Raw genomic sequence first — 23537 nt, forward strand, 5'->3', positions numbered from 1 at the left:
AGCGGTGTTGTTACATGTCTTTATTTCTGACACTTATACGTCTGAGCGGTGTTGTTACATGTCTTTATTTCTGACACTTATACGTCTGAGCGGTGTTGTTACATGTCTTTATTTCTGACACTTATACGTCTGAGCGGTGTTGTTACATGTCTTTATTTCTGACACTTATACGTCTGAGCGGTGTTGTTACATGTCTTTATTTCTGACACTTATACGTCTGAGCGGTGTTGTTACATGTCTTTATTTCTGACACTTATACGTCTGAGCGGTGTTGTTACATGTCTTTATTTCTGACACTTATACGTCTGAGCGGTGTTGTTACATGTCTTTATTTCTGACACTTATACGTCTGAGCGGTGTTGTTACATGTCTTTATTTCTGACACTTATACGTCTGAGCGGTGTTGTTACATGTCTTGTTTTCTGACACTTATACGTCTGAGCGGTGTTGTTACATGTCTTTATTTCTGACACTTATACGTCTGAGCGGTGTTGTTACATGTCTTTATTTCTGACACTTATACGTCTGAGCGGTGTTGTTACATGTCTTTATTTCTGACACTTATACGTCTGAGCGGTGTTGTTACATGTCTTTATTTCTGACACTTATACGTCTGAGCGGTGTTGTTACATGTCTTTATTTCTGACACTTATACGTCTGAGCGGTGTTGTTACATGTCTTTATTTCTGACATTTATACGTCTGAGCGGTGTTGTTACATGTCTTTATTTCTGACATTTATACGTCTGAGCGGTGTTGTTACATGTCTTTATTTCTGACATTTATACGTCTGAGCGGTGTTGTTACATGTCTTTATTTCTGACACTTATACGTCTGAGCGGTGTTGTTACATGTCTTTATTTCTGACACTTATACGTCTGAGCGGTGTTGTTACATGTCTTTATTTCTGACACTTATACGTCTGAGCGGTGTTGTTACATGTCTTTATTTCTGACACTTATACGTCTGAGCGGTGTTGTTACATGTCTTTATTTCTGACACTTATACGTCTGAGCGGTGTTGTTACATGTCTTTATTTCTGACACTATACGTCTGAGCGGTGTTGTTACATGTCTTTATTTCTGACACTATACGTCTGAGCGGTGTTGTTACATGTCTTTATTTCCGACACTTATACGTCTGAGCGGTGTTGTTACATGTCTTTATTTCTGACACTTATACGTCTGAGCGGTGTTGTTACATGTCTTTATTTCTGACACTTATACGTCTGAGCGGTGTTGTTACATGTCTTTATTTCTGACACTTATACGTCTGAGCGGTGTTGTTACATGTCTTTATTTCTGACACTTATACGTCTGAGCGGTGTTGTTACATGTCTTTATTTCTGACACTTATACGTCTGAGCGGTGTTGTTACATGTCTTTATTTCTGACACTTATACGTCTGAGCGGTGTTGTTACATGTCTTTATTTCTGACACTTATACGTCTGAGCGGTGTTGTTACATGTCTTTATTTCTGACACTTATACGTCTGAGCGGTGTTGTTACATGTCTTTATTTCTGACACTTATACGTCTGAGCGGTGTTGTTACATGTCTTTATTTCTGACACTTATACGTCTGAGCGGTGTTGTTACATGTCTTTATTTGACACTTATACGTCTGAGCGGTGTTGTTACATGTCTTTATTTCTGACACTTATACGTCTGAGCGGTGTTGTTACATGTCTTTATTTCTGACACTTATACGTCTGAGCGGTGTTGTTACATGTCTTTATTTCTGACACTTATACGTCTGAGCGGTGTTGTTACATGTCTTTATTTCTGACACTTATACGTCTGAGCGGTGTTGTTACATGTCTTTATTTCTGACACTTATACGTCTGAGCGGTGTTGTTACATGTCTTTATTTCTGACATTTATACGTCTGAGCGGTGTTGTTACATGTCTTTATTTCTGACATTTATACGTCTGAAAGGCGTTGTTACATGTGTTTATACGTCTTGGGCAGTCTCGTTACACGTGTTATGTGTGTGTTATGTGTTTTGTCAGCATGCACATTACCCTTGCTGTGAAGTCGACAGCGGCGCCTCTGTTCAGTAAGAGCGTAGCCACGTTGACGTTCCCGTAGTGGGCGGCGATGTCAGGGGGGGTGAATACACTCTGAAGACACACAGAAAGACATGGACAGAAAAGTCACACAGGAGCCTTTGTGTCCACCAAATGTGACCTCTTGACCTTCTTGATTCCCAGCATGCAAGTGCATCGAGCGTTACACCTGAACAAAATGGGAACTGAAGACAAACACAGTGGAGGTACCAGTTGAGAAAAAGCATCCAAAAGGACAAAATCTGCTGTACGCAGACACACAAACCAACACGCACTAAGAGTCACATCACAACTGAGCATGCTGTCAATCACAGAAACAATCATTCAAAGAAGCTTGAAAAAACAATTAGAAATGAAAAACCAAATTCAACGAGCATACAAACAGTAAACAGAGCGTTACCACGGAACCGTGAACAAACACAGGACAACACCAGTAAACAGCAAAGCGGGGAGGGGGGGTATCAGAGATGAGCCTGCAGAGCAGGGTGGAGGAGGGGGCGGGGTCTCGCCTTACCTTGCCGTTCTGTTTGTGAGGGTCCCGTTAAATGTGAAAACATTATTTACAAAAGCGTGAAGAAGACAGTGACTAACGTGATGGTTTCAGAAAGGACACAGTGACTAGAACTGTGCAAATTAACCTCTCGCGTGAGTGCAGCCTGCGGTCAGAGTGCGCTAGAGCGGACAAGCCAGCAGGAACAAAACGACACATTTAAAGATGAAAGAGTGAATTCCAAATATCTGATCCAAAAGTGAAGCCACACGTCGCCACCACCATGACGGCCAGAAAACCTCTCAAAATTAAAATAAAGATCAATAAACGCCTCCGTCCTCCAAAAAACCGCAGGATCCAGAGGGGTTGGTCTGTTTTTTTTTTTTTAACATAAAGTCATTTTATTTTATTTTTGGTGCTAAATAAATCACACTGAACTGATTCCGACATTATATCCTCAGCAAGGCTTCTGTTTCTGATGGTTTTTCATTAAAATCCGAAATTCTGCCTCCAAACATTTCCAAAAGCTCCCGAAGTCGCACACAAATAAAACCTAAAGTTGTAAATTCTGTTTTCTTTGGACAGTTTTGTGATCAGAGGAAGTTTTAAACAAGGACAATAAAATATAATTGTCAGGTTTCATTCCCGTTTAGGTGCCACTTTGCATTTGTGCCCTTTTCTTTTCCATCCATCTGCCCCGGTCTTGAGTTACCTGTTGTTTGATTTTCACCTGTCACCTGTGATTCTCATTCCATTTGGTGCTGATCATTCCTTCGCTGTGTATTATTTCTCTTGTCTCTGGGTTTCTTTTCTGTTCGTCATTTATTCTCAGTTTAACCAACAGTTTGTTTTGTGTCAGTGTCAGTATCACTCCTGTTCCAGTTTTGGTTTTAATCAGTAGTTTCCTTGTTTTCCACTTTTGGACTAGTCACGTTATTTCTTATTTTGCCCCTTTTGTTTCACTCACATTAATTATTGTTTGTCTTCAGTGCGCCACGGTTTTCATCCGTAGTTTTCCTGTCACGTAGTTCTCTTGGTTCTGGCTGCACTGTGTTTTCCTTCCCTCACCATCTTGCATCTGTTCAGTCCTTTTCCTCATCATTCTGGCCACGCCCCTTTTCCCGGATCCTGCTCCCTCACGTGCGCCTTGTTTTCCTCTCACCCGCCTTCCTGCATCTGTTCTCTCGCTCGTTGCTTGATTTTTTTCATCGCTTACCAGCGCTGTTCTGTTTTCCGGATCCTGCCTTTTGCCTCAGCTCTGATCGCCCAGTTTGCCCTGCTTGTTATTGGCCACGTCCTGTGTCTCGGTCCTGCCTGGTACCTTTGCGCCGTGGACTGCCTACCTGTACACTGAACCCTTGCCTGTTTTTTTACTCATAGGTGTCGCCTGGTAGTCTGCATTTTGTATCCAGCCTCTGTCTGTGGCTCGCCTCCGCTCAGACCAACAATAATAAAAATGATCATTTGAAAAGCTGTTATGGAGATTTCTCATTACAATATTAAATATTTGTGTTACAACGCAAATTGTTAAAAGCAACTTTTCTGTCATTTTACTTCAATGTCAAAGGTGAACAGTTTTTTCTTTTCTTTTACTAATATAACTGAAGTCATATTTTAAGGAGGTATGTTATAATTAAAGCTTTGAATGTCAGCAGAATGTGAAATATTAGAGATATAACGAGATAACGTGATCTTACTGAGCTGACTGTAAGCAGCTCAGTCACAAAGTAACTTTTTAAACTGACGTTTTTAAGATATTTTATCCCCTTAACGCCCATCGTCGCATATATGCTACAATCTCTGACTCAAATATGCAACTTACCTAATTGACCTGTATGCCCATTGTCGCAAATTTGCAACATACCATCATTATTATTACAACATTATAACATAACATAACCAGAATACCCAATATTACGATCTAGTTTTTGTGCAAAAGTGAAATTAATAATCTCAACATTATTTACCATCTACTTAAAGGCAAAAACACACACAACACATTTTCTTATCTACAGCTATATAAATTCGAGTGTTAAGGGGTTAACTGAGGCACTGATTTTCAGACATGTTGCTGTAATAAAAGTTTCTTGTTAAAATTCACTCATTTGGTTTGTAAAATCAAGACAAATTATTATCAGGTAGGTTTGTGTCGTCATGGCAACGGCAAAGCACAGCTGCATAAAAAATAGTTTGTGATTGTGAAACAACTGAGGGTGCATCATGCAGTGAGACAAACAGCGATACACTATCAATCACCTGTATTGATCAACAAGGCTAAGACTGACAACAATTCAGTAAACACAACCATCTGAAGCATTTCATCATGAGGACAAAACAAAACACCGTGAAAATGAAGAACCAATCAAAAAGCTGCAGCTGAGCGCAGGACGCACAGCGCTAGCTTGGCCATTCCGCTCAACCGTGCATGTTAGCGTGGAGCTATAAAACCAGCGCGTCTGGTGACTCAGAACTGAAGCCAGCCGCTACCGTGTCTTTATTTACGTCATGCAGTGAGGACATGATGAGGACAGGAACACAGAGAGGGAGGGTGAAGGCGTGTCAATACCTCAGTAGTCCTATTGACCATCATCTGGAGGCACGGCGGTGAGGAGGGAAACATCACGTCAGAGACACTCTGCAACTCAAAGCTCAAATCTAGGCAGACTGGGGAAGCAGCGGGGACATACTGCACACCGGGAAATGCGTCCAAACCACCCCAATGACACGTCCTCCACATCACTCATGAGGAGGGGACGTGGCTAAGCCTTTGGGAGTGACAGGTGCGCATGCAAACAGGTGTGTGAATGAACGTGCACTGATGCACGCCTCAGACACACCAGGAGCAAAGACGAAGGAAGCTTGCACCCACAAAGCCAGACCAAGGATTCAACGCCTCCTTTTCAGTTTCCTCTTTTAGTCAACAGCTACAAGTAAGGTACAACTTAGTAAACGGCTACGAGTAAGGTACGGTTTAGTCATCAGCTACGAGTAAGGTACGGTTTAGTCAACAGCTACGAGTAAGGTACGGTTTAGTAAACAGCTACGAGTAAGGTACGGTTTAGTCAACAGCTACGAGTAAGGTACGGTTTAGTAAACAGCTACGAGTAAGGTACGGTTTAGTAAACAGCTACGAGTAAGGTACAGTTTAGTCATCAGCTACGAGTAAGGTACGGTTTAGTAAACAGCTACGAGTAAGGTACAGTTTAGTCATCAGCTACGAGTAAGATACGGTTTAGTCATCAGCTACGAGTAAGGTACACTTTAGTAAACAGATACGAGTAAGGTACGGTTTAGTCATCAGCTACGAGTAAGGTACACTTTAGTAAACAGCTACGAGTAAGGTACGGTTTAGTAAACAGATACGAGTAAGGTACAGTTTAGTAACAGCTACGAGTAAGGTACAGTTTAGTAAACAGCTACGAGTAAGGTACGGTTTAGTCATCAGCTACGAGTAAAGTACGGTTTAGTAAACAGCTACGAGTAAGGTACGGTTTAGTAAACAGCTACGAGTAAGGTACGGTTTAGTCATCAGCTACGAGTAAGGTACAGTTTAGTCATCAGCTACGAGTAAGGTACAGTTTAGTAAACAGCTACGAGTAAGGTACAGTTTAGTAAACAGATACAAGTAAGGTACGGTTTAGTCATCAGCTACGAGTAAGGTACAGTTTAGTCATCAGCTACGAGTAAGGTACAGTTTAGTAAACAGCTACGAGTAAGGTACAGTTTAGTAAACAGATACAAGTAAGGTACGGTTTAGTCATCAGCTACGAGTAAAGTACGGTTTAGTAAACAGCTACGAGTAAGGTACAGTTTAGTAAACAGATACGAGTAAGGTACGGTTTAGTCATCAGCTACGAGTAAAGTACGGTTTAGTAAACAGCTACGAGTAAGGTACGGTTTAGTAAACAGCTACGAGTAAGGTACGGTTTAGTCATCAGCTACGAGTAAGGTACAGTTTAGTCATCAGCTACGAGTAAGGTACAGTTTAGTAAACAGATACAAGTAAGGTACGGTTTAGTCATCAGCTACGAGTAAAGTACGGTTTAGTAAACAGCTACGAGTAAGGTACAGTTTAGTAAACAGATACGAGTAAGGTACGGTTTAGTCATCAGCTACGAGTAAAGTACGGTTTAGTAAACAGCTACGAGTAAGGTACGGTTTAGTAAACAGCTACGAGTAAGGTACGGTTTAGTCATCAGCTACGAGTAAGGTACAGTTTAGTCATCAGCTACGAGTAAGGTACAGTTTAGTAAACAGCTACGAGTAAGGTACGGTTTAGTAAACAGATACGAGTAAGGTACAGTTTAGTAAACAGATACGAGTAAGATACGGTTTAGTCATCAGCTACGAGTAAGGTACACTTTAGTAAACAGATACGAGTAAGATACGGTTTAGTCATCAGCTACGAGTAAGGTACACTTTAGTAAACAGATACGAGTAAGGTACGGTTTAGTCATCAGCTACGAGTAAGGTACAGTTTAGTCATCAGCTACGAGTAAGGTACGGTTTAGTAAACAGCTACGAGTAAGGTACGGTTTAGTAAACAGATACGAGTAAGGTACGGTTTAGTCATCAGCTACGAGTAAAGTACGGTTTAGTAAACAGCTACGAGTAAGGTACGGTTTAGTAAACAGCTACAAGTAAGGTACGGTTTAGTCATCAGCTACGAGTAAGGTACAACTTAGTAAACGGCTACGAGTAAGATACAGTTTAGTCATCAGCTACGATTAAAGTACGGTTTAGTAAACAGCTACGAGTAAAGTACAGTTTAGTAAACAGCTACAAGTAAGGTACGGTTTAGTCATCAGCTACGAGTAAAGTACAGTTTAGTAAACGGCTACAAGTAAGGTACGTTTTATTAAACAGCTACGAGTAAGATACGGGTTGATAAACGGCTATGAGTAAGGTACAACTTAGTAAACAGCTACGAGTAAGGTACGTTTTATTAAACAGCTACGAGTAAGATACGGGTCGATAAACGGCTACGAGTAAGGTACAGTTTAGTAAACGGTTACAAGTAAGGTACAATTTAGTAAACAGCTACGAGTTAGATACGATTCGGTAAACGGCTACGAGTAAAGTCCAGTGGCACAGTGTTCACCGCACGCAGTGAGGAAAATAATTTCTGTATCAGCTTAAACGAAAGAAGTGTGATTTTTATTTCTTATTCATTCTGACTTGATGTGATGAAAACAGAAAAACATGTCAAACTCGACAGCAGCGTACCGACGCTGGATGATACGGATGAGTGGAAAAACACAACACGGGTTTGTGCGATAAATTATTTATGGTACAGTTTAGTCATCAGCTACAAGTAAGGTACGGTTTAGTAAACAGATACGAGTAAGGTACAGTTTAGTAAACAGATACGAGTAAGGTACGGTTTAGTAAACAGATACGAGTAAGGTACAGTTTAGTAAACAGATACGAGTAAGATACAGTTTAGTAAACAGATACGAGTAAGGTACGGTTTAGTAAACAGATACGAGTAAGGTACAGTTTAGTAAACAGATACAAGTAAGGTACGGTTTAGTCATCAGCTACGAGTAAAGTACGGTTTAGTAAACAGCTACGAGTAAGGTACGGTTTAGTAAACAGATACGAGTAAGGTACAGTTTAGTAAACAGATACGAGTAAGGTACGGTTTAGTCATCAGCTACGAGTAAAGTACGGTTTAGTAAACAGCTACGAGTAAGGTACGGTTTAGTCAACAGCTACGAGTAAGGTACGGTTTAGTAAACAGCTACGAGTAAGGTACGGTTTAGTAAACAGATACGAGTAAGGTACAGTTTAGTCATCAGCTACGAGTAAGATACGGTTTAGTCATCAGCTACGAGTAAGGTACACTTTAGTAAACAGATACGAGTAAGGTACGGTTTAGTCATCAGCTACGAGTAAGGTACACTTTAGTAAACAGATACGAGTAAGATACGGTTTAGTCATCAGCTACGAGTAAGGTACACTTTAGTAAACAAATACGAGTAAGGTACGGTTTAGTCATCAGCTACGAGTAAGGTACAGTTTAGTCATCAGCTACGAGTAAGGTACGGTTTAGTAAACAGCTACGAGTAAGGTACGGTTTAGTAAACAGATACGAGTAAGGTACGGTTTAGTCATCAGCTACGAGTAAGGTACAGTTTAGTCATCAGCTACGAGTAAGGTACGGTTTAGTAAACAGCTACGAGTAAGGTACGGTTTAGTAAACAGATACGAGTAAGGTACGGTTTAGTCATCAGCTACGAGTAAGGTACAGTTTAGTCATCAGCTACGAGTAAGGTACGGTTTAGTCATCAGCTACGAGTAAGGTACGGTTTAGTAAACAGATACGAGTAAGGTACGGTTTAGTAATCAGATACGAGTAAGGTACAGTTTAGTCATCAGCTACAAGTAAGGTACGGTTTAGTAAACAGATACGAGTAAGGTACAGTTTAGTAAACAGATACGAGTAAGATACGGTTTAGTAAACAGCTACGAGTAAGGTACGGTTTAGTAAACAGCTACAAGTAAGGTACGGTTTAGTCATCAGCTACGAGTAAGGTACAACTTAGTAAACGGCTACGAGTAAGGTACAGTTTAGTAAATGGTTACAAGTTAGATACAGTTTAGTCATCAGCTACGAGTAAAGTACGGTTTAGTAAACAGCTACGAGTAAAGTACAGTTTAGTAAACAGCTACAAGTAAGGTACGGTTTAGTCATCAGCTACGAGTAAAGTACAGTTTAGTAAACGGCTACAAGTAAGGTACGTTTTATTAAACAGCTACGAGTAAGATACGGGTTGATAAACGGCTACGAGTAAGGTACAACTTAGTAAACAGCTACGAGTAAGGTACGTTTTATTAAACAGCTACGAGTAAGATACGGGTCGATAAACGGCACAGTGTTCACCGCACGCAGTGAGGAAAATAATTTCTGTATCAGCTTAAACGAAAGAAGTGTGATTTTTATTTCTTATTCATTCTGACTTGATGTGATGAAAACAGAAAAACATGTCAAACTCGACAGCAGCGTACCGACGCTGGATGATACGGATGAGTGGAAAAACACAACACGGGTTTGTGCAATAAATTATTTATGGTACAGTTTAGTCATCAGCTACAAGTAAGGTACGGTTTAGTAAACAGATACGAGTAAGGTACAGTTTAGTAAACAGATACGAGTAAGGTACGGTTTAGTCATCAGCTACGAGTAAGGTACGGTTTAGTAAACAGCTACGAGTAAGGTACAGTTTAGTAAACAGATACGAGTAAGGTACGGTTTAGTCATCAGCTACGAGTAAGGTACACTTTAGTAAACAGATACGAGTAAGATACGGTTTAGTCATCAGCTACGAGTAAGGTACACTTTAGTAAACAGATACGAGTAAGGTACGGTTTAGTCATCAGCTACGAGTAAGGTACAGTTTAGTCATCAGCTACGAGTAAGGTACGGTTTAGTAAACAGCTACGAGTAAGGTACGGTTTAGTAAACAGATACGAGTAAGGTACGGTTTAGTCATCAGCTACGAGTAAGGTACAGTTTAGTCATCAGCTACGAGTAAGGTACGGTTTAGTAAACAGCTACGAGTAAGGTACGGTTTAGTAAACAGATACGAGTAAGGTACGGTTTAGTCATCAGCTACGAGTAAGGTACAGTTTAGTCATCAGCTACGAGTAAGGTACGGTTTAGTCATCAGCTACGAGTAAGGTACGGTTTAGCAAACAGATACGAGTAAGGTACAGTTTAGTCATCAGCTACAAGTAATGTACGGTTTAGTAAACAGATACGAGTAAGGTACAGTTTAGTAAACAGATACGAGTAAGATACGGTTTAGTCATCAGCTACGAGTAAGGTACACTTTAGTAAACAGATACGAGTAAGGTACGGTTTAGTCATCAGCTACGAGTAAAGTACGGTTTAGTAAACAGCTACGAGTAAGGTACGGTTTAGTAAACAGCTACAAGTAAGGTACGGTTTAGTCATCAGCTACGAGTAAGGTACAACTTAGTAAACGGCTACGAGTAAGGTACAGTTTAGTAAATGGTTACAAGTTAGATACAGTTTAGTCATCAGCTACGAGTAAAGTACGGTTTAGTAAACAGCTACGAGTAAAGTACAGTTTAGTAAACAGCTACAAGTAAGGTACGGTTTAGTCATCAGCTACGAGTAAAGTACAGTTTAGTAAACGGCTACAAGTAAGGTACGTTTTATTAAACAGCTACGAGTAAGATACGGGTTGATAAACGGCTATGAGTAAGGTACAACTTAGTAAACAGCTACGAGTAAGGTACGTTTTATTAAACAGCTACGAGTAAGATACGGGTCGATAACCGGCTACGAGTAAAGTCCAGTGGCACAGTGTTCACCGCACGCAGTGAGGAAAATAATTTCTGTATCAGCTTAAACGAAAGAAGTGTGATTTTTATTTCTTATTCATTCTGACTTGATGTGATGAAAACAGAAAAACATGTCAAACTCGACAGCAGCGTACCGACGCTGGATGATACGGATGAGTGGAAAAACACAACACGGGTTTGTGCGATAAATTATTTATGGTACAGTTTAGTCATCAGCTACAAGTAAGGTACGGTTTAGTAAACAGATACGAGTAAGGTACAGTTTAGTAAACAGATACGAGTAAGGTACGGTTTAGTAAACAGATACGAGTAAGGTACAGTTTAGTAAACAGATACGAGTAAGATACAGTTTAGTAAACAGATACGAGTAAGGTACGGTTTAGTAAACAGATACGAGTAAGGTACAGTTTAGTAAACAGATACAAGTAAGGTACGGTTTAGTCATCAGCTACGAGTAAAGTACGGTTTAGTAAACAGCTACGAGTAAGGTACAGTTTAGTAAACAGCTACGAGTAAGGTACGGTTTAGTAAACAGCTACGAGTAAAGTACGGTTTAGTAAACAGCTACGAGTAAGGTACGGTTTAGTCATCAGCTACGAGTAAGGTACAGTTTAGTCATCAGCTACGAGTAAGGTACAGTTTAGTAAACAGCTACGAGTAAGGTACAGTTTAGTAAACAGATACAAGTAAGGTACGGTTTAGTCATCAGCTACGAGTAAGGTACAGTTTAGTAAACAGCTACGAGTAAGGTACAGTTTAGTAAACAGATACAAGTAAGGTACGGCTTAGTCATCAGCTACGAGTAAAGTACGGTTTAGTAAACAGCTACGAGTAAGGTACGGTTTAGTAAACAGATACGAGTAAGGTACAGTTTAGTAAACAGATACGAGTAAGGTACGGTTTAGTCATCAGCTACGAGTTAAGGTACGGTTTAGTAAACAGATACGAGTTAAGGTACGGTTTAGTAAACAGCTACAAGTAAGGTACAACTTAGTAAACAGCTACGAGTAAGATACGGGTCGATAAACGGCTACGAGTAAGGTACAGTTTATTAAACAGCTACGAGTAAGACACGGGTCGATAAACGGCTACGAGTAAGGTACAACTTAGTAAACAGCTACGAGTAAGGTACGTTTTATTAAACAGCTACGAGTAAGATACGGGTCGATAAACGGCTACGAGTAAGGTACGATTTAGTAAACAGCTACGAGTAAGATACGATTCGGTAAACGGCTACGAGTAAAGTCCAGTGGCACAGTGTTCACCGCGCGCAGTGAGGAAAATAATTTCTGTATCAGCTTAAACGAAAGAAGTGTGATTTTTATTTCTTATTCATTCTGACTTGATGTGATGAAAACAGAAAAACATGTCAAACTCGACAGCAGTGTACCGATGCTGGATGATACGGATGAGTGGAAAAACACAACACGGGTTTGTGCGATAAATTATTTATCGTGTTCAATAAGACTCAAAGAAGTAATTGAGGAGGATGTCACCCATGTCATCAGGTCTTCCATGGTTCAGCCGTCTCGATTCAATACGCATCGGGGGTTCAGCCGCCTCGATTCAATACGGATCGGGATTCAGCCGTCTCGATTCAATACGCATCGGGATTCAGCCGTCTCGATTCAATACGCATCGGGATTCAGCCGTCTCGATTCAATACGCATCGGGATTCAGCCGTTTCGATTCAATATGCATCACGATTCAGCCGTCTCGATTCAATACGCATCGGGATTCAGCCGTTTCGATTGAATATGCATCACGATTCAGCCGTCTCGATTCAATACGCATCGGGATTCAGCCGTTTCGATTCAATATGCATCACGATTCAGCCGTCTCGATTCAATACGCATCGGGATTCAGCCGTTTCGATTCAATATGCATCACGATTCAGCCGTCTCGATTCAATACGCATCACGATTCAGCCGTCTCGATTCAATACGCATCACGATTCAACCGTCTCGATTCAACACACATCGGGATTCAACCGTCTCGATTCAATACACATCGGGATTCAGCCATCTCCATTCCAAATGTATTGCGATGCATTCATTGTGATTTGACACATATTACACGCTGTTTACACCAATCACGTGGAACTCGATCTACAGTGAATTCTTAAGTATAAACTGTTTACGTTTCCTATTTGTATGTTTTATAAATCATGTTATTTTTCTCCGAGAGGTCCTTATTTCTTCCACGCAGTCACTGATTTTCATGGAATCACGATGATGTCATTGATGATGCAGTAATTCCTGGTGTGGTTTTTAACTGGCCCCCAGGCCACCTGTTTCACACCGCTGGTCGTCAGGTGAAAATCCCCATGGCGAGTCAAAGGTTCCTGATGGAACAGCTGTCCACTAGAAGCTGTCGTCATTCCCGGTTCTCAGCATGCGGTTTCGTGAGTGCATGTGTCAGCCTGACGGTGACCGAAGCGCGTGGGGTCACTGACCTTTGACTGGACGTCAGCGTTGTGGTCGTTCTGCAGCAGCAGAGCTGCAGACTTGGTGTCGTCCTTGCGAGCGGCGATGTGTAAGGCGGGCAGCCGCACTTTGCCTTTGGTGTCGTTCTCCAGCAGGACCGAGACCACCTGGTTGTGGCCCTGCTGCAGGGCGATGGCCAGCGGCGTGAAGCCGTCCTGCATGCGACAGACATGAAAAGAGGAAGAAAATAAAACTCAGCTGGAATAAGAATGAAAGCATGCAACAGACACGGACAGCAACAGGGGCGCCGTTTTCTAATTGTGAGTCCCCAAAACACAAATGATGTCCCCAACTCTGGTCACATGACTTAAGCAAGAGGGCAGCACTGAGCCCTCCCAACTGAGCCAGCAGAGACCCTGGTGGTGACTACTGGTAACTGCAGAACCTGAACTTGTGAGATGTTTACATTTGTTCTGTTGTTGTGGCTCTAAATAAAAAGTGGTTTTAACTGTGTAACATCATATTTTCAGATTTTCCGGGTTTTATTTATTTATTTTAAACCCCCCACCTTCTAAAATGAATAAATCAACAAATAATGTATAATTGTTGTTAATAATAAATGCAAATTAAAAAGTTTAGTTAACACAAACAACAATAATGTAGCAAAGATATCTTCATTTAGAATTAATCCAATGAAGTGCATTAATTCTCTTTTCCAAAAGGTCTGATGCCTCAACTGAAAAGACTGTTGTTTCACTTTTGACCTCAAACCGACAACTGAAAGTTGTGTTTTTCTTGTGTGCATAATTAAGCAAAAACACAATTTGCATATATCCCATTTAACCTGAGATGTCTCTTTTATGACTTGGTGCATGTTAAAAGTAATTCTTGAACTATTAATGCTTTGTCTGGTGAAATGTTTTTTTTCTTTTAATTTCAATTTATTTTCATTTATATAGCGCCAAATCACAACAGAGTTGCCTCAAGGCGCTTCACACAAGTAAGGTCTAATCTTACTAACTCCCAGAGTAAGAACACAGGCGACAGTGGTAGGAAAAAAACTCCCTCTGATGATTTTAGGAAGAAACCTCAAGCAGACCAGACTCAAGGGGTGACCCTCTGCTTGGGCCATGCTACAGACACAAATTACAGAACAGTTGACAAAAATGAATATACAGGAAATGCTGCCGGTGCACAGGACAGGAGGATTACAGAAACAGACACCACACCCATCTGTTGATGGAGCTGCACCTCAAACAGAGAGACAAAAAACAGAATCAGGCATCAGAAAGACAAGAAATACAGTATAATTTGTCAGCATTAAACAACAAGAAAAACAGAAGAAATACTAAGGTGATCGCCGGCCACTAGCCCTAAACTTCACTAACAGACCCAGAATTTAGGTCAAGTTGGGGCTGCGGCACGCTCCGTTTACTAATAAAATGAATTAAAAGAGTAAAACTTTGCCTCAATTAGGAAACGGACTGTTTCAAGTTTAGTGCACATAAACAATGTCAAATGTATATGTGTTGTCCTAATTCTGATGTGTGCCATTATTACGGTAAACAAGTAATAATTGTAGATCAACTGCTGTTGTATGTGGAATGTGAGTGCAGAAATCTCGTAATGACAATGACAATAAAAGCTATCTATCTATCTATCTATCTATCTAAAAAGCGAAGACAGGGTTTCCATAATGTCCGTAGATTGCTGAATATTACACATGCTAAGAATGAATCTTCTGACATGGCTGTAATAGGACTTGATGCAGAAAAGGCCTTTGACAGGGTTGAACACACCCATATCTGTTTGAAATACTTAACCGTTTTGGAATAGGCAGCTACTTCCTTAAGCCTGGTTCACAAGACGGGATTTTAAAATTATCTTTAGATTTCTAAAACCTGAGAGACCACACACGTGAAGATAAAAAATCATGGCTCTAACAGGTTTGGTGGTACAGTGTGTGGTGTTCAGCCACACGGTAACAACACCACACACCGACAGATTTCACACACCAACGTTCCCAACTCAGGCAGGAAATCTCGCAACATCTCTCAACATCAAACTTGACTTCAGAGTAAACAAATGGAGATAGTTTGTGGACTATTTAAAACAGAGGTAAAAAACAACACAAAAAGAAAAGGTGTTCTTTAAAGGAGTGGAGACAGCGCCACCACTGGACTTTCTGGTAAGTCAGAACAGCTGTTTTGATTTTATTTTCCGCTCCGTGCGTCCGTCACCTTGCTTTCTGATGGGCTGCACATCACATTCATTAGGCTGCTCATGTGTGGTTGGAGGGACACAACACGCTGCGATATCGGGCCAAGACAATCCAACATGTTGAATATCCCTGATTGGCGATCGGAGCGCTCCTGATGTCCTACCGAGCAGATCAGAGCGCTCTTAACACACCACACACGGGAGGAATATCTGATAAGATTATCTTTAGCGTCATCATGATTGTCAGGGCATCCTTAAGCTTGTCGGAAGGGGAAGATCGGGTCCAATATCAGCCTAATTATCCTGCCGTGTGAACCCGGCCTTAGATGGATAAAGGTCCTGTATCATGACTCTAAGGCTTCAGTTTTGACTAATTATATGGTATCAGGGCAATTTTGGGGTGTCCCCTGTCCCCTCTCCTTTTTGTATTGGCTATTGAGCCCTTAGCTATTGCAATTAGAAATAATAAAGAGATTGCCGGAATTAAGATAACTAATACTGAGAATAAGATAGGACTATACAATGATGACGTTGTTCTCTTTTTGAGTAATCTTAAAAGATCTATACCCACCTTATTACAGGTAATAGGGATATTTTGCAGCTTTTCAGGATATAAAGTCAATGCAAGTAAATCTAACATCATGTTCTTGAAAAATTCAGAAAGCTTAGTCCCACCACGCTATACAAATTTTATGAATATTTTGGAAAGTTTTACATATCTTAGTGTTAAAATTATAACTACAATAGATGCTTTGGTACCAGCTAATTATAACCTTGTGGTGAACTCTGTAGTAGAATCTATCAACAGATGGAAATCACAACCATTATCCATGACTGGACGACTTAAGATTTTGAAAATGAATATTCTTTTTAAGTTCCTTTACCTGTTTCAAACCATTCCACTTTCCCCCCACCCCCTACTGATTTTTTCACCAGAATGAAACAGATTTTTTGTCACTTTATTTGGAACAGTAGATGCTCCAGACGGCGCCTGTCCTATGACAGGGGGGATTAGGATTGCCTTTCCTCCAGGGATACTATTGGGCAGCACAGTCAAGAGCAGCCTCACATTGGTTTGGACCTAAAACAACATTACAGTGGGTGAAGATAGAAGAACTCACAACCTCTAAAGTTCCCTTAAGTTTATATCTCTACTCAGCAAATGTCTCCATATTGAAAAAAAGAAAAAAAACAAAACAAAACTCAAAATCCATTTGTTAGGAATACTGTAATGTTGCACGAGGTGTTAAACTACCTTAAAGAAAATGCTCCTTTGTCCCAATTTACCCCTGTTAGGGGGAATAGGAATTTTACTCCAGGCACCAATGATCTTGGTTTAAGTCATGGGTGGATAAAGGTATCAGTAAAGTATCAGATCTATACGACAATGATATCCTTTTAAGTTTCAATGAAATCAAGGACAAGTTTAATATCAACTCAAAACACTTTTTCAAATTCCTTCAGATAAGAAACTTTATATCAAAGACTCAAAATTCCCAAGCTCTTCCCACTCAGAATTCTTTGGAATTGACTGTGGTGACCCATTATGGAGCAGCAAGACTCATCTCCAGATTTTACCAAATCATTATAGCTGGAAGTAAAGAATCCTCCAAGGATCGAAGGCTTGCATGGTGTGCAGATCTTAACGAGGAAATGACTGTAGAAGAATGGAAGGAGATATGTTTACAGTGTCAGCGGTTCAAGTTCTTACAGTATAAAAGGTTGATGAGAATGTACATGACCCCTGAGGTACTACATCGTATTTAACACACCTGATACATGTGTCAAATGTGGTCCTCATAAGGGCAGGTTATATGTTCCATCCTTCAAGAGTTTTGGAAGGAGATTAACACAGTTGTATCGAAAGTAGCTAATCAACCTCTTCCTCTGGGTCCTAAACTGTGTAGATTTGGACTTTTCCCAGAAAACTGTGCACATAGGAAGTTTCAGAAAGACATGGTCATAATGTGTCTTCTTGAAGCCAAATATAAAATTGCACTGTCATGGAAATGAGTTCATAGACCAAGTACGCAAAGCTGGGTTGAGGGGCTTTGCAGAGTACTGCTATGGAAAAACTGACTTATATAGTTAAGGGGAAATAGAAGACTTTTGTGAAGATTTGGGGATCATTTATGGAATTTCTGGAATGCGATGATTTCACCGTAGCCCTGGAGCCTGCTGTTTCTGTACATACACAGTACATGCCTGTCTGCCGCTTCTCTTCCAACCCCCCCTTTTTTATTTTTTTATGTTTTCTCTCATGATAGGCATCTGCTAAAACCACTAAACCATGTCACTTACAGGTTTACAATATTGTGTGCTTTAGAGTATTAATGGATTGTGTCTTTTTGTTTTATTGCATGTGTTGTTTCTGTATGTTGTTTTGTAGTAATTGAAAAAGTTAATAAAGATATGTAAAAAAAAAAAAAAAAAAAAAAAAAAAAAAAGACTAAAAAGCATAGTAACATACTGTACCAGTATGCTGCCATACGAAAGGGAAAATAAGTGCGTCTTAAGTCTGGACTTAAAAGTCTCCACAGAATCTGATTGTTTTATTGATGCAGGGAGATCATTCCACAGAACAGGGGCACGATAAGAGAAAGTGACCCGCAGACTTCTTATTCACCTTAGGGACACAAAGTAGTCCTGCACCCTGAGAACGTAAAGCGCAGGGCTGGTACGTAAGGTTTAATTAGGTCAGCTAGGTAGGGAGGTGCCAGTCCATGAATAATTTTATAGGTTAGTAGCAGAACCTTAAAATCTGATCTCACTGGGACAGGAAGCCAGTGAAGAGACACCAAAATGGGTGTAATGTGGTCAAATGTCTGGCTGCAGCATTTTGAACCAATTGGAGAGCCCTAATGCTAGACTGTGGTAAACCAGAACATAGAACATTGCAGTAGTCCAATCTAGAAGAGATGAACGCATGAATCAGGGTCTCAGCATCAGCCATAGACAGGATGGGACGAATCTTCACTATATTTTGCAGGTGGAAGAAAGCAGTCCTAGTAATATTTCTAATGTGGAGGTCAAAGGGCAACATAGGATCAAAAATTACCCCAAGGTTCCTCACTTTGTCAGTGTGATGTATGAGGTCTGTCCATAAAGTATCGTACCTTTTTATTTTTTTCAAAAACTATATGGATTTCATATGTTTTCACATCAGACAAGCTTGAACCCTCGTGCGCATGCGTGAGTTTTTCCACGCCTGTCGGTGATGTCATTCGCCTGTGAGCACTCCTTGTGGAAGGAGTGGTCCCGCCCCGTCGTCGGATTTTCATTGTCTGGAAATGGCAGAATGATTTGGACTTTTTTTTCCCATCAGAATTTTTTCAGAAGCTGTTAGAGACTGGCACCTGGAAACTATTCGAAAAATTTATCTGGCTTTCGGTGAAAATTTTACGGGCTTCACAGAGAATAAGGTCTGTTAGTACAGCTTTAAGGACAGCTTTAAGGACACTCGGCGTGCCGCGCTCCGAGCTGCAACAATGCGGCACAAACCACCGGACCATTTCTGAGCTGATGGCTCTGTGGATACGAGACCATCATGTGCTCTTTCTCTGGTTATCACAAGAGCTGGACATCAGCCATTTTCTGGCAGATTTCACTTTTAACAAGAGATTTTGTCGTGGAAAGCCGCGCGGAGGCTTCGCGCGTCACGACCGATTCGCTTTGGAAGCGAGACAAAGGAACACCTCCGTTTCGGCGTGTCAGAGGACAAGTTTGGACATGTCTATCTCGGCTTTCAATGCTTACCAGTCCAGTAAGTATCAGTGAAATTGTGGAGAGCTGGACATGTCCAAACTTGTCCTCCGCGCGGCTTTCCATGACAAAATCTCTTGTTAAAAGTGAAATCTGCCAGAAAATGGCTCATGTCCAGCTCTTGTGATAACCAGAGAAAGAGCACACGACGGTCTCGTATCCACAGAGCCATCAGCTCAGAAATGGTCCGGTGGCTTGTGCCGCGTCGTCGCAGGTAACAGTCCTTATTCTCTGTGAAGCCCGTAAAATTTTCACCGAAAGCCAGATAAATTTTTCAAATAGTTTCTAGGTGCCAGTCTATAACAGCTTCTGAAAAAATTCTGATGGAAAAAAAGCCCAAATCATTCCGCCATTTCCTGACAATGAAAATCCGACGACGGGGCGGGACCACTCCTTCCACAAGGCGTGCTCACAGGCAAATGACGTCACTGACAGGTGTGGAAAAACTCACGCATGCGCACGAGGGTTCAAGCTTGTCTGACGTGAAAACATATGAATGAAATCCATATAGTTTTTGAAAAAAATAAAAAGGTACGATACTTTATGGACAGACCTCGTATGACACACGAGCCAAGGCTGAGCGTTAACTGGTCAAATTGATGCCGATGTCTCACTGGACCAAGAACCATCATTTCAGTCTCAGAGTTTAAAAGTAGGAAGTTTCTAGACATCCAACTTCTCACTGCTGCAAGGCAATCTTCTAAGGATTTTATGTAAATTAGATTACCAGCAGTTATCGGCATGTATAACTGAGTATCATCTGCATAGCAGTGAAAGCTAATCCCAAAACGCCGCAATATGTGCCCAAGGGGTGTTATATAAAGGGAGAAAAGCAGGGGGCCTAAGACAGACCCCTGAGGAACCCCAAATTTCATGTCACTAAGTTTAAAGGTTGTGTTATTGTACAAAACACAGCGAGAACGACTGGTCAGGTATGATGTCAACCATGCAAGGGCACTCCCAGTAATCCCAAAGTGATTCCCCAGCCTATGGAGTAGAATATAATGATCCACGGTATCAAACGCAGCACTGAGATCTAACAGCAGCAGAACCATAGTGGATTCACAATAAATGGTTTGTTTTAGGTTGTATTTAGGGAACTTTAATAATCTTATATTCAGTTAAAAGTACCTAAGAACAAAAGTGACTCTCTCTCCATCTGAAGCGCTGACTTTCTCTGGTGAAATCACACACCAAATGGGTGGAGTTTAGTGATGTAGAGTCCACTTTAAAAGTTCCAGAATGTTTGTGCTCTCTCTCTTGCTCTGTTTTTTTCTCTGGTTTTCTCTGGTTTTTCTTGTTTTCCCTTGCAAGCGCTTATTTTTTCTTTGTGGCTGAAACAGGGTTACCACGTGGTTCTTGTCAGGTTTTGCCCCTGCTCAGTCCTGGACAGTTATGATTTTCTGTCAGTTTGTCTTTGTTGAGTTATTTTGTCTGCTTTTTTGATTATCTGTTTATTTTGCTTTCGTCACAGCTTGTCGTTTTCTGTTCATCACACTTCAGCCACATGTGGAGTTCCGTTCTTGTTTAGTTTCGTCTTTGATCCACTGTCTTGGAGTTTTGTTCATCATTGCTTGTGTCACAGTTTGTTGTTTTCTGTTCATCACACTTCAGCCACATGTGGAGTTCTGTTCTTGTTTAGTTTCGTTTTTGATCCACTGTCTTTGATTTTTGTTCATCATTACTTTTGTCACAGTTTGTTGTTTTCTGTTCATCACACTTCAGCCACATGTGGAGTTCCGTTCTTGTTTAGTTTCATCTTTGATCCACTGTCTTTGAGTTTTGTTCATCATTTCTTTTGTCACAGCTTGTTTTCTGTTCATCACACTTCAGCCACATGTTGAGTTCCGTTCTTGTTTAGTTTCGTCTTTGATCCACTGTCTTTGATTTTTGTTCATCATTGCTTTTGTCACAGTTTGTTGTTTTCTGTTCAGACTTCAGCCACATGTGGAGTTCCATTCTTGTTTAGTTTTGTCTTTGATCCACTGTGTTTGATTTTTGTTCATCACTGCTTATGTCACAGTTTGTTGTTTTCTGTTCAGACTTCAGCCACATGTGGAGTTCCATTCTTGTTTAGTTTCATCTTTGATCCACTGTCTGAGTTTTGTTCATTATTTCGTTTGTCACAGCTTTTCTGTTCATCACACTTCAGCCACATGTGGAGTTCCATTCTTGTTTAGTTTCATCTTTGATCCACTGTCTTTGAGTTTTGTTAATTATTTCGTTTGTCACAGCTTTTCTGTTCATCACACTTCAGCCACATCTTGAGTTCCATTCTTGTTTAGTTTTGTCTTTGATCCACTGTCTGCGTTTTGTTCATCATTGCTTTTGTCACAGCTTGTTGTTTTCTGTTCATCACACTTCAGCCACATGTGGAGTTCTGTTCTTGTTTAGTTTTGTCTTTGATCCACTGTGTTTGATTTTTGTTCATCATTGCTTTTGTCACAGCTTGTTGTTTTCTGTTCATCAGACTTCAGCCACATGTGGAGTTCCATTCTTGTTTAGTTTCGTTTTTGATCCACTGTGTTTGATTTTTGTTCATCACTGCTTGTGTCACAGTTTGTTGTTTTCTGTTCATCAGACTTCAGCCACATGTGGAGTTCCATTCTTGTTTAGTTTCGTCTTTGATCCACTGTCTTTATTTTTGTTCATCATTGCTTTTGTCACAGTTTGTTGTTTTCTGTTCATCAGACTTCAGCCACATGTGGAGTTCCATTCTTGTTTAGTTTTGTCTTTGATCCACTGTGTTTGATTTTTGTTCATCACTGCTTGTGTCACAGTTTGTTGTTTTCTGTTCATCACACTTCAGCCACATGTGGAGTTCCATTCTTGTTTAGTTTCGTCTTTGATCCACTGTCTTTGAGTTTTGTTCATTATTTCTTTTGTCACAGTTTGTTGTTTTCTGTTCATCAGACTTCAGCCACATGTGGAGTTCTGTTCTTGTTTAGTTTCGTTTTTGATCCACTGTGTTTGATTTTTGTTCATCATTGCTTGTGTCACAGTTTGTTTTCTGTTCATCACACTTCAGCCACATGGAGTTCCGTTCTTGTTTAGTTTCGTCTTTGATCCACTGTCTTTGATTTTTGTTCATCATTGCTTTTGTCACAGTTTGTTGTTTTCTGTTCATCACACTTCAGCCACATGTGGAGTTCCATTCTTGTTTAGTTTTGTCTTTGATCCACTGTCTGCGTTTTGTTCATCATTGCTTTTGTCACAGCTTGTTGTTTTCTGTTCATCAGACTTCAGCCACATGTGGAGTTCTGTTCTTGTTTAGTTTTGTCTTTGATCCACTGTCTTTGATTTTTGTTCATCATTGCTTTTGTCACAGTTTGTTGTTTTCTGTTCATCAGACTTCAGCCACATGTGGAGTTCCATTCTTGTTTAGTTTTGTCTTTGATCCACTGTGTTTGATTTTTGTTCATCACTGCTTGTGTCACAGTTTGTTGTATTCTGTTCATCACACTTCAGCCACATGTGGAGTTCCATTCTTGTTTAGTTTCGTCTTTGATCCACTGTCTTTGAGTTTTGTTCATTATTTCTTTTGTCACAGTTTGTTGTTTTCTGTTCATCAGACTTCAGCCACATGTGGAGTTCTGTTCTTGTTTAGTTTCGTTTTTGATCCACTGTGTTTGATTTTTGTTCATCATTGCTTGTGTCACAGTTTGTTTTCTGTTCATCACACTTCAGCCACATGTGGAGTTCCGTTCTTGTTTAGTTTCGTCTTTGATCCACTGTCTTTGATTTTTGTTCATCATTGCTTTTGTCACAGTTTGTTGTTTTCTGTTCAGACTTCAGCCACATGTGGAGTTCCATTCTTGTTTAGTTTTGTCTTTGATCCACTGTGTTTGATTTTTGTTCATCACTGCTTGTGTCACAGTTTGTTGTTTTCTGTTCATCACACTTCAGCCACATCTTGAGTTCCATTCTTGTTTAGTTTCGTCTTTGATCCACTGTCTGAGTTTTGTTCATCATTACTTTTGTCAGTTTGTTGTTTTCTGTTCATCACACTTCAGCCACATGTGGAGTTCTGTTCTTGATTAGTTTCATCTTTGATCCACTGTCTTTGATTTTTGCTCATCATTTCTTTTGTCAGTTTGTTTTCTGTTCATCACACTTCAGCCACATCTTGAGTTCCATTCTTGTTTAGTTTCGTCTTTGATCCACTGTCTTTGATTTTTGTTCATCATTGCTTTTGTCACAGTTTGTTGTTTTCTGTTCATCACACTTCAGCCACATGT

General features: G+C 40.4%; 1 protein-coding gene across 1 annotated transcript in view; it reads right to left on the reverse strand.

The window, feature by feature from the left end:
• Window positions 1-23537, reverse strand: part of LOC117505689 (ankyrin-2-like) — a 235575-nt gene that overhangs the window by 145447 nt on the left and 66591 nt on the right. The window contains exons 6-8 of the mRNA XM_034165240.1: window positions 13347-13532; window positions 5124-5147; window positions 2582-2590 (exon numbers count right to left, since the gene is read on the reverse strand). Coding sequence (XP_034021131.1) covers window positions 2582-2590; window positions 5124-5147; window positions 13347-13532 — 219 coding nt within the window. The remainder of the gene's footprint in view (window positions 1-2581; window positions 2591-5123; window positions 5148-13346; window positions 13533-23537) is intronic.

This window comes from Thalassophryne amazonica, unplaced genomic scaffold (genome assembly GCF_902500255.1).
Source record: "Thalassophryne amazonica unplaced genomic scaffold, fThaAma1.1, whole genome shotgun sequence".
In the NCBI taxonomy this organism is placed as follows: Eukaryota; Metazoa; Chordata; class Actinopteri; order Batrachoidiformes; family Batrachoididae; genus Thalassophryne; species Thalassophryne amazonica.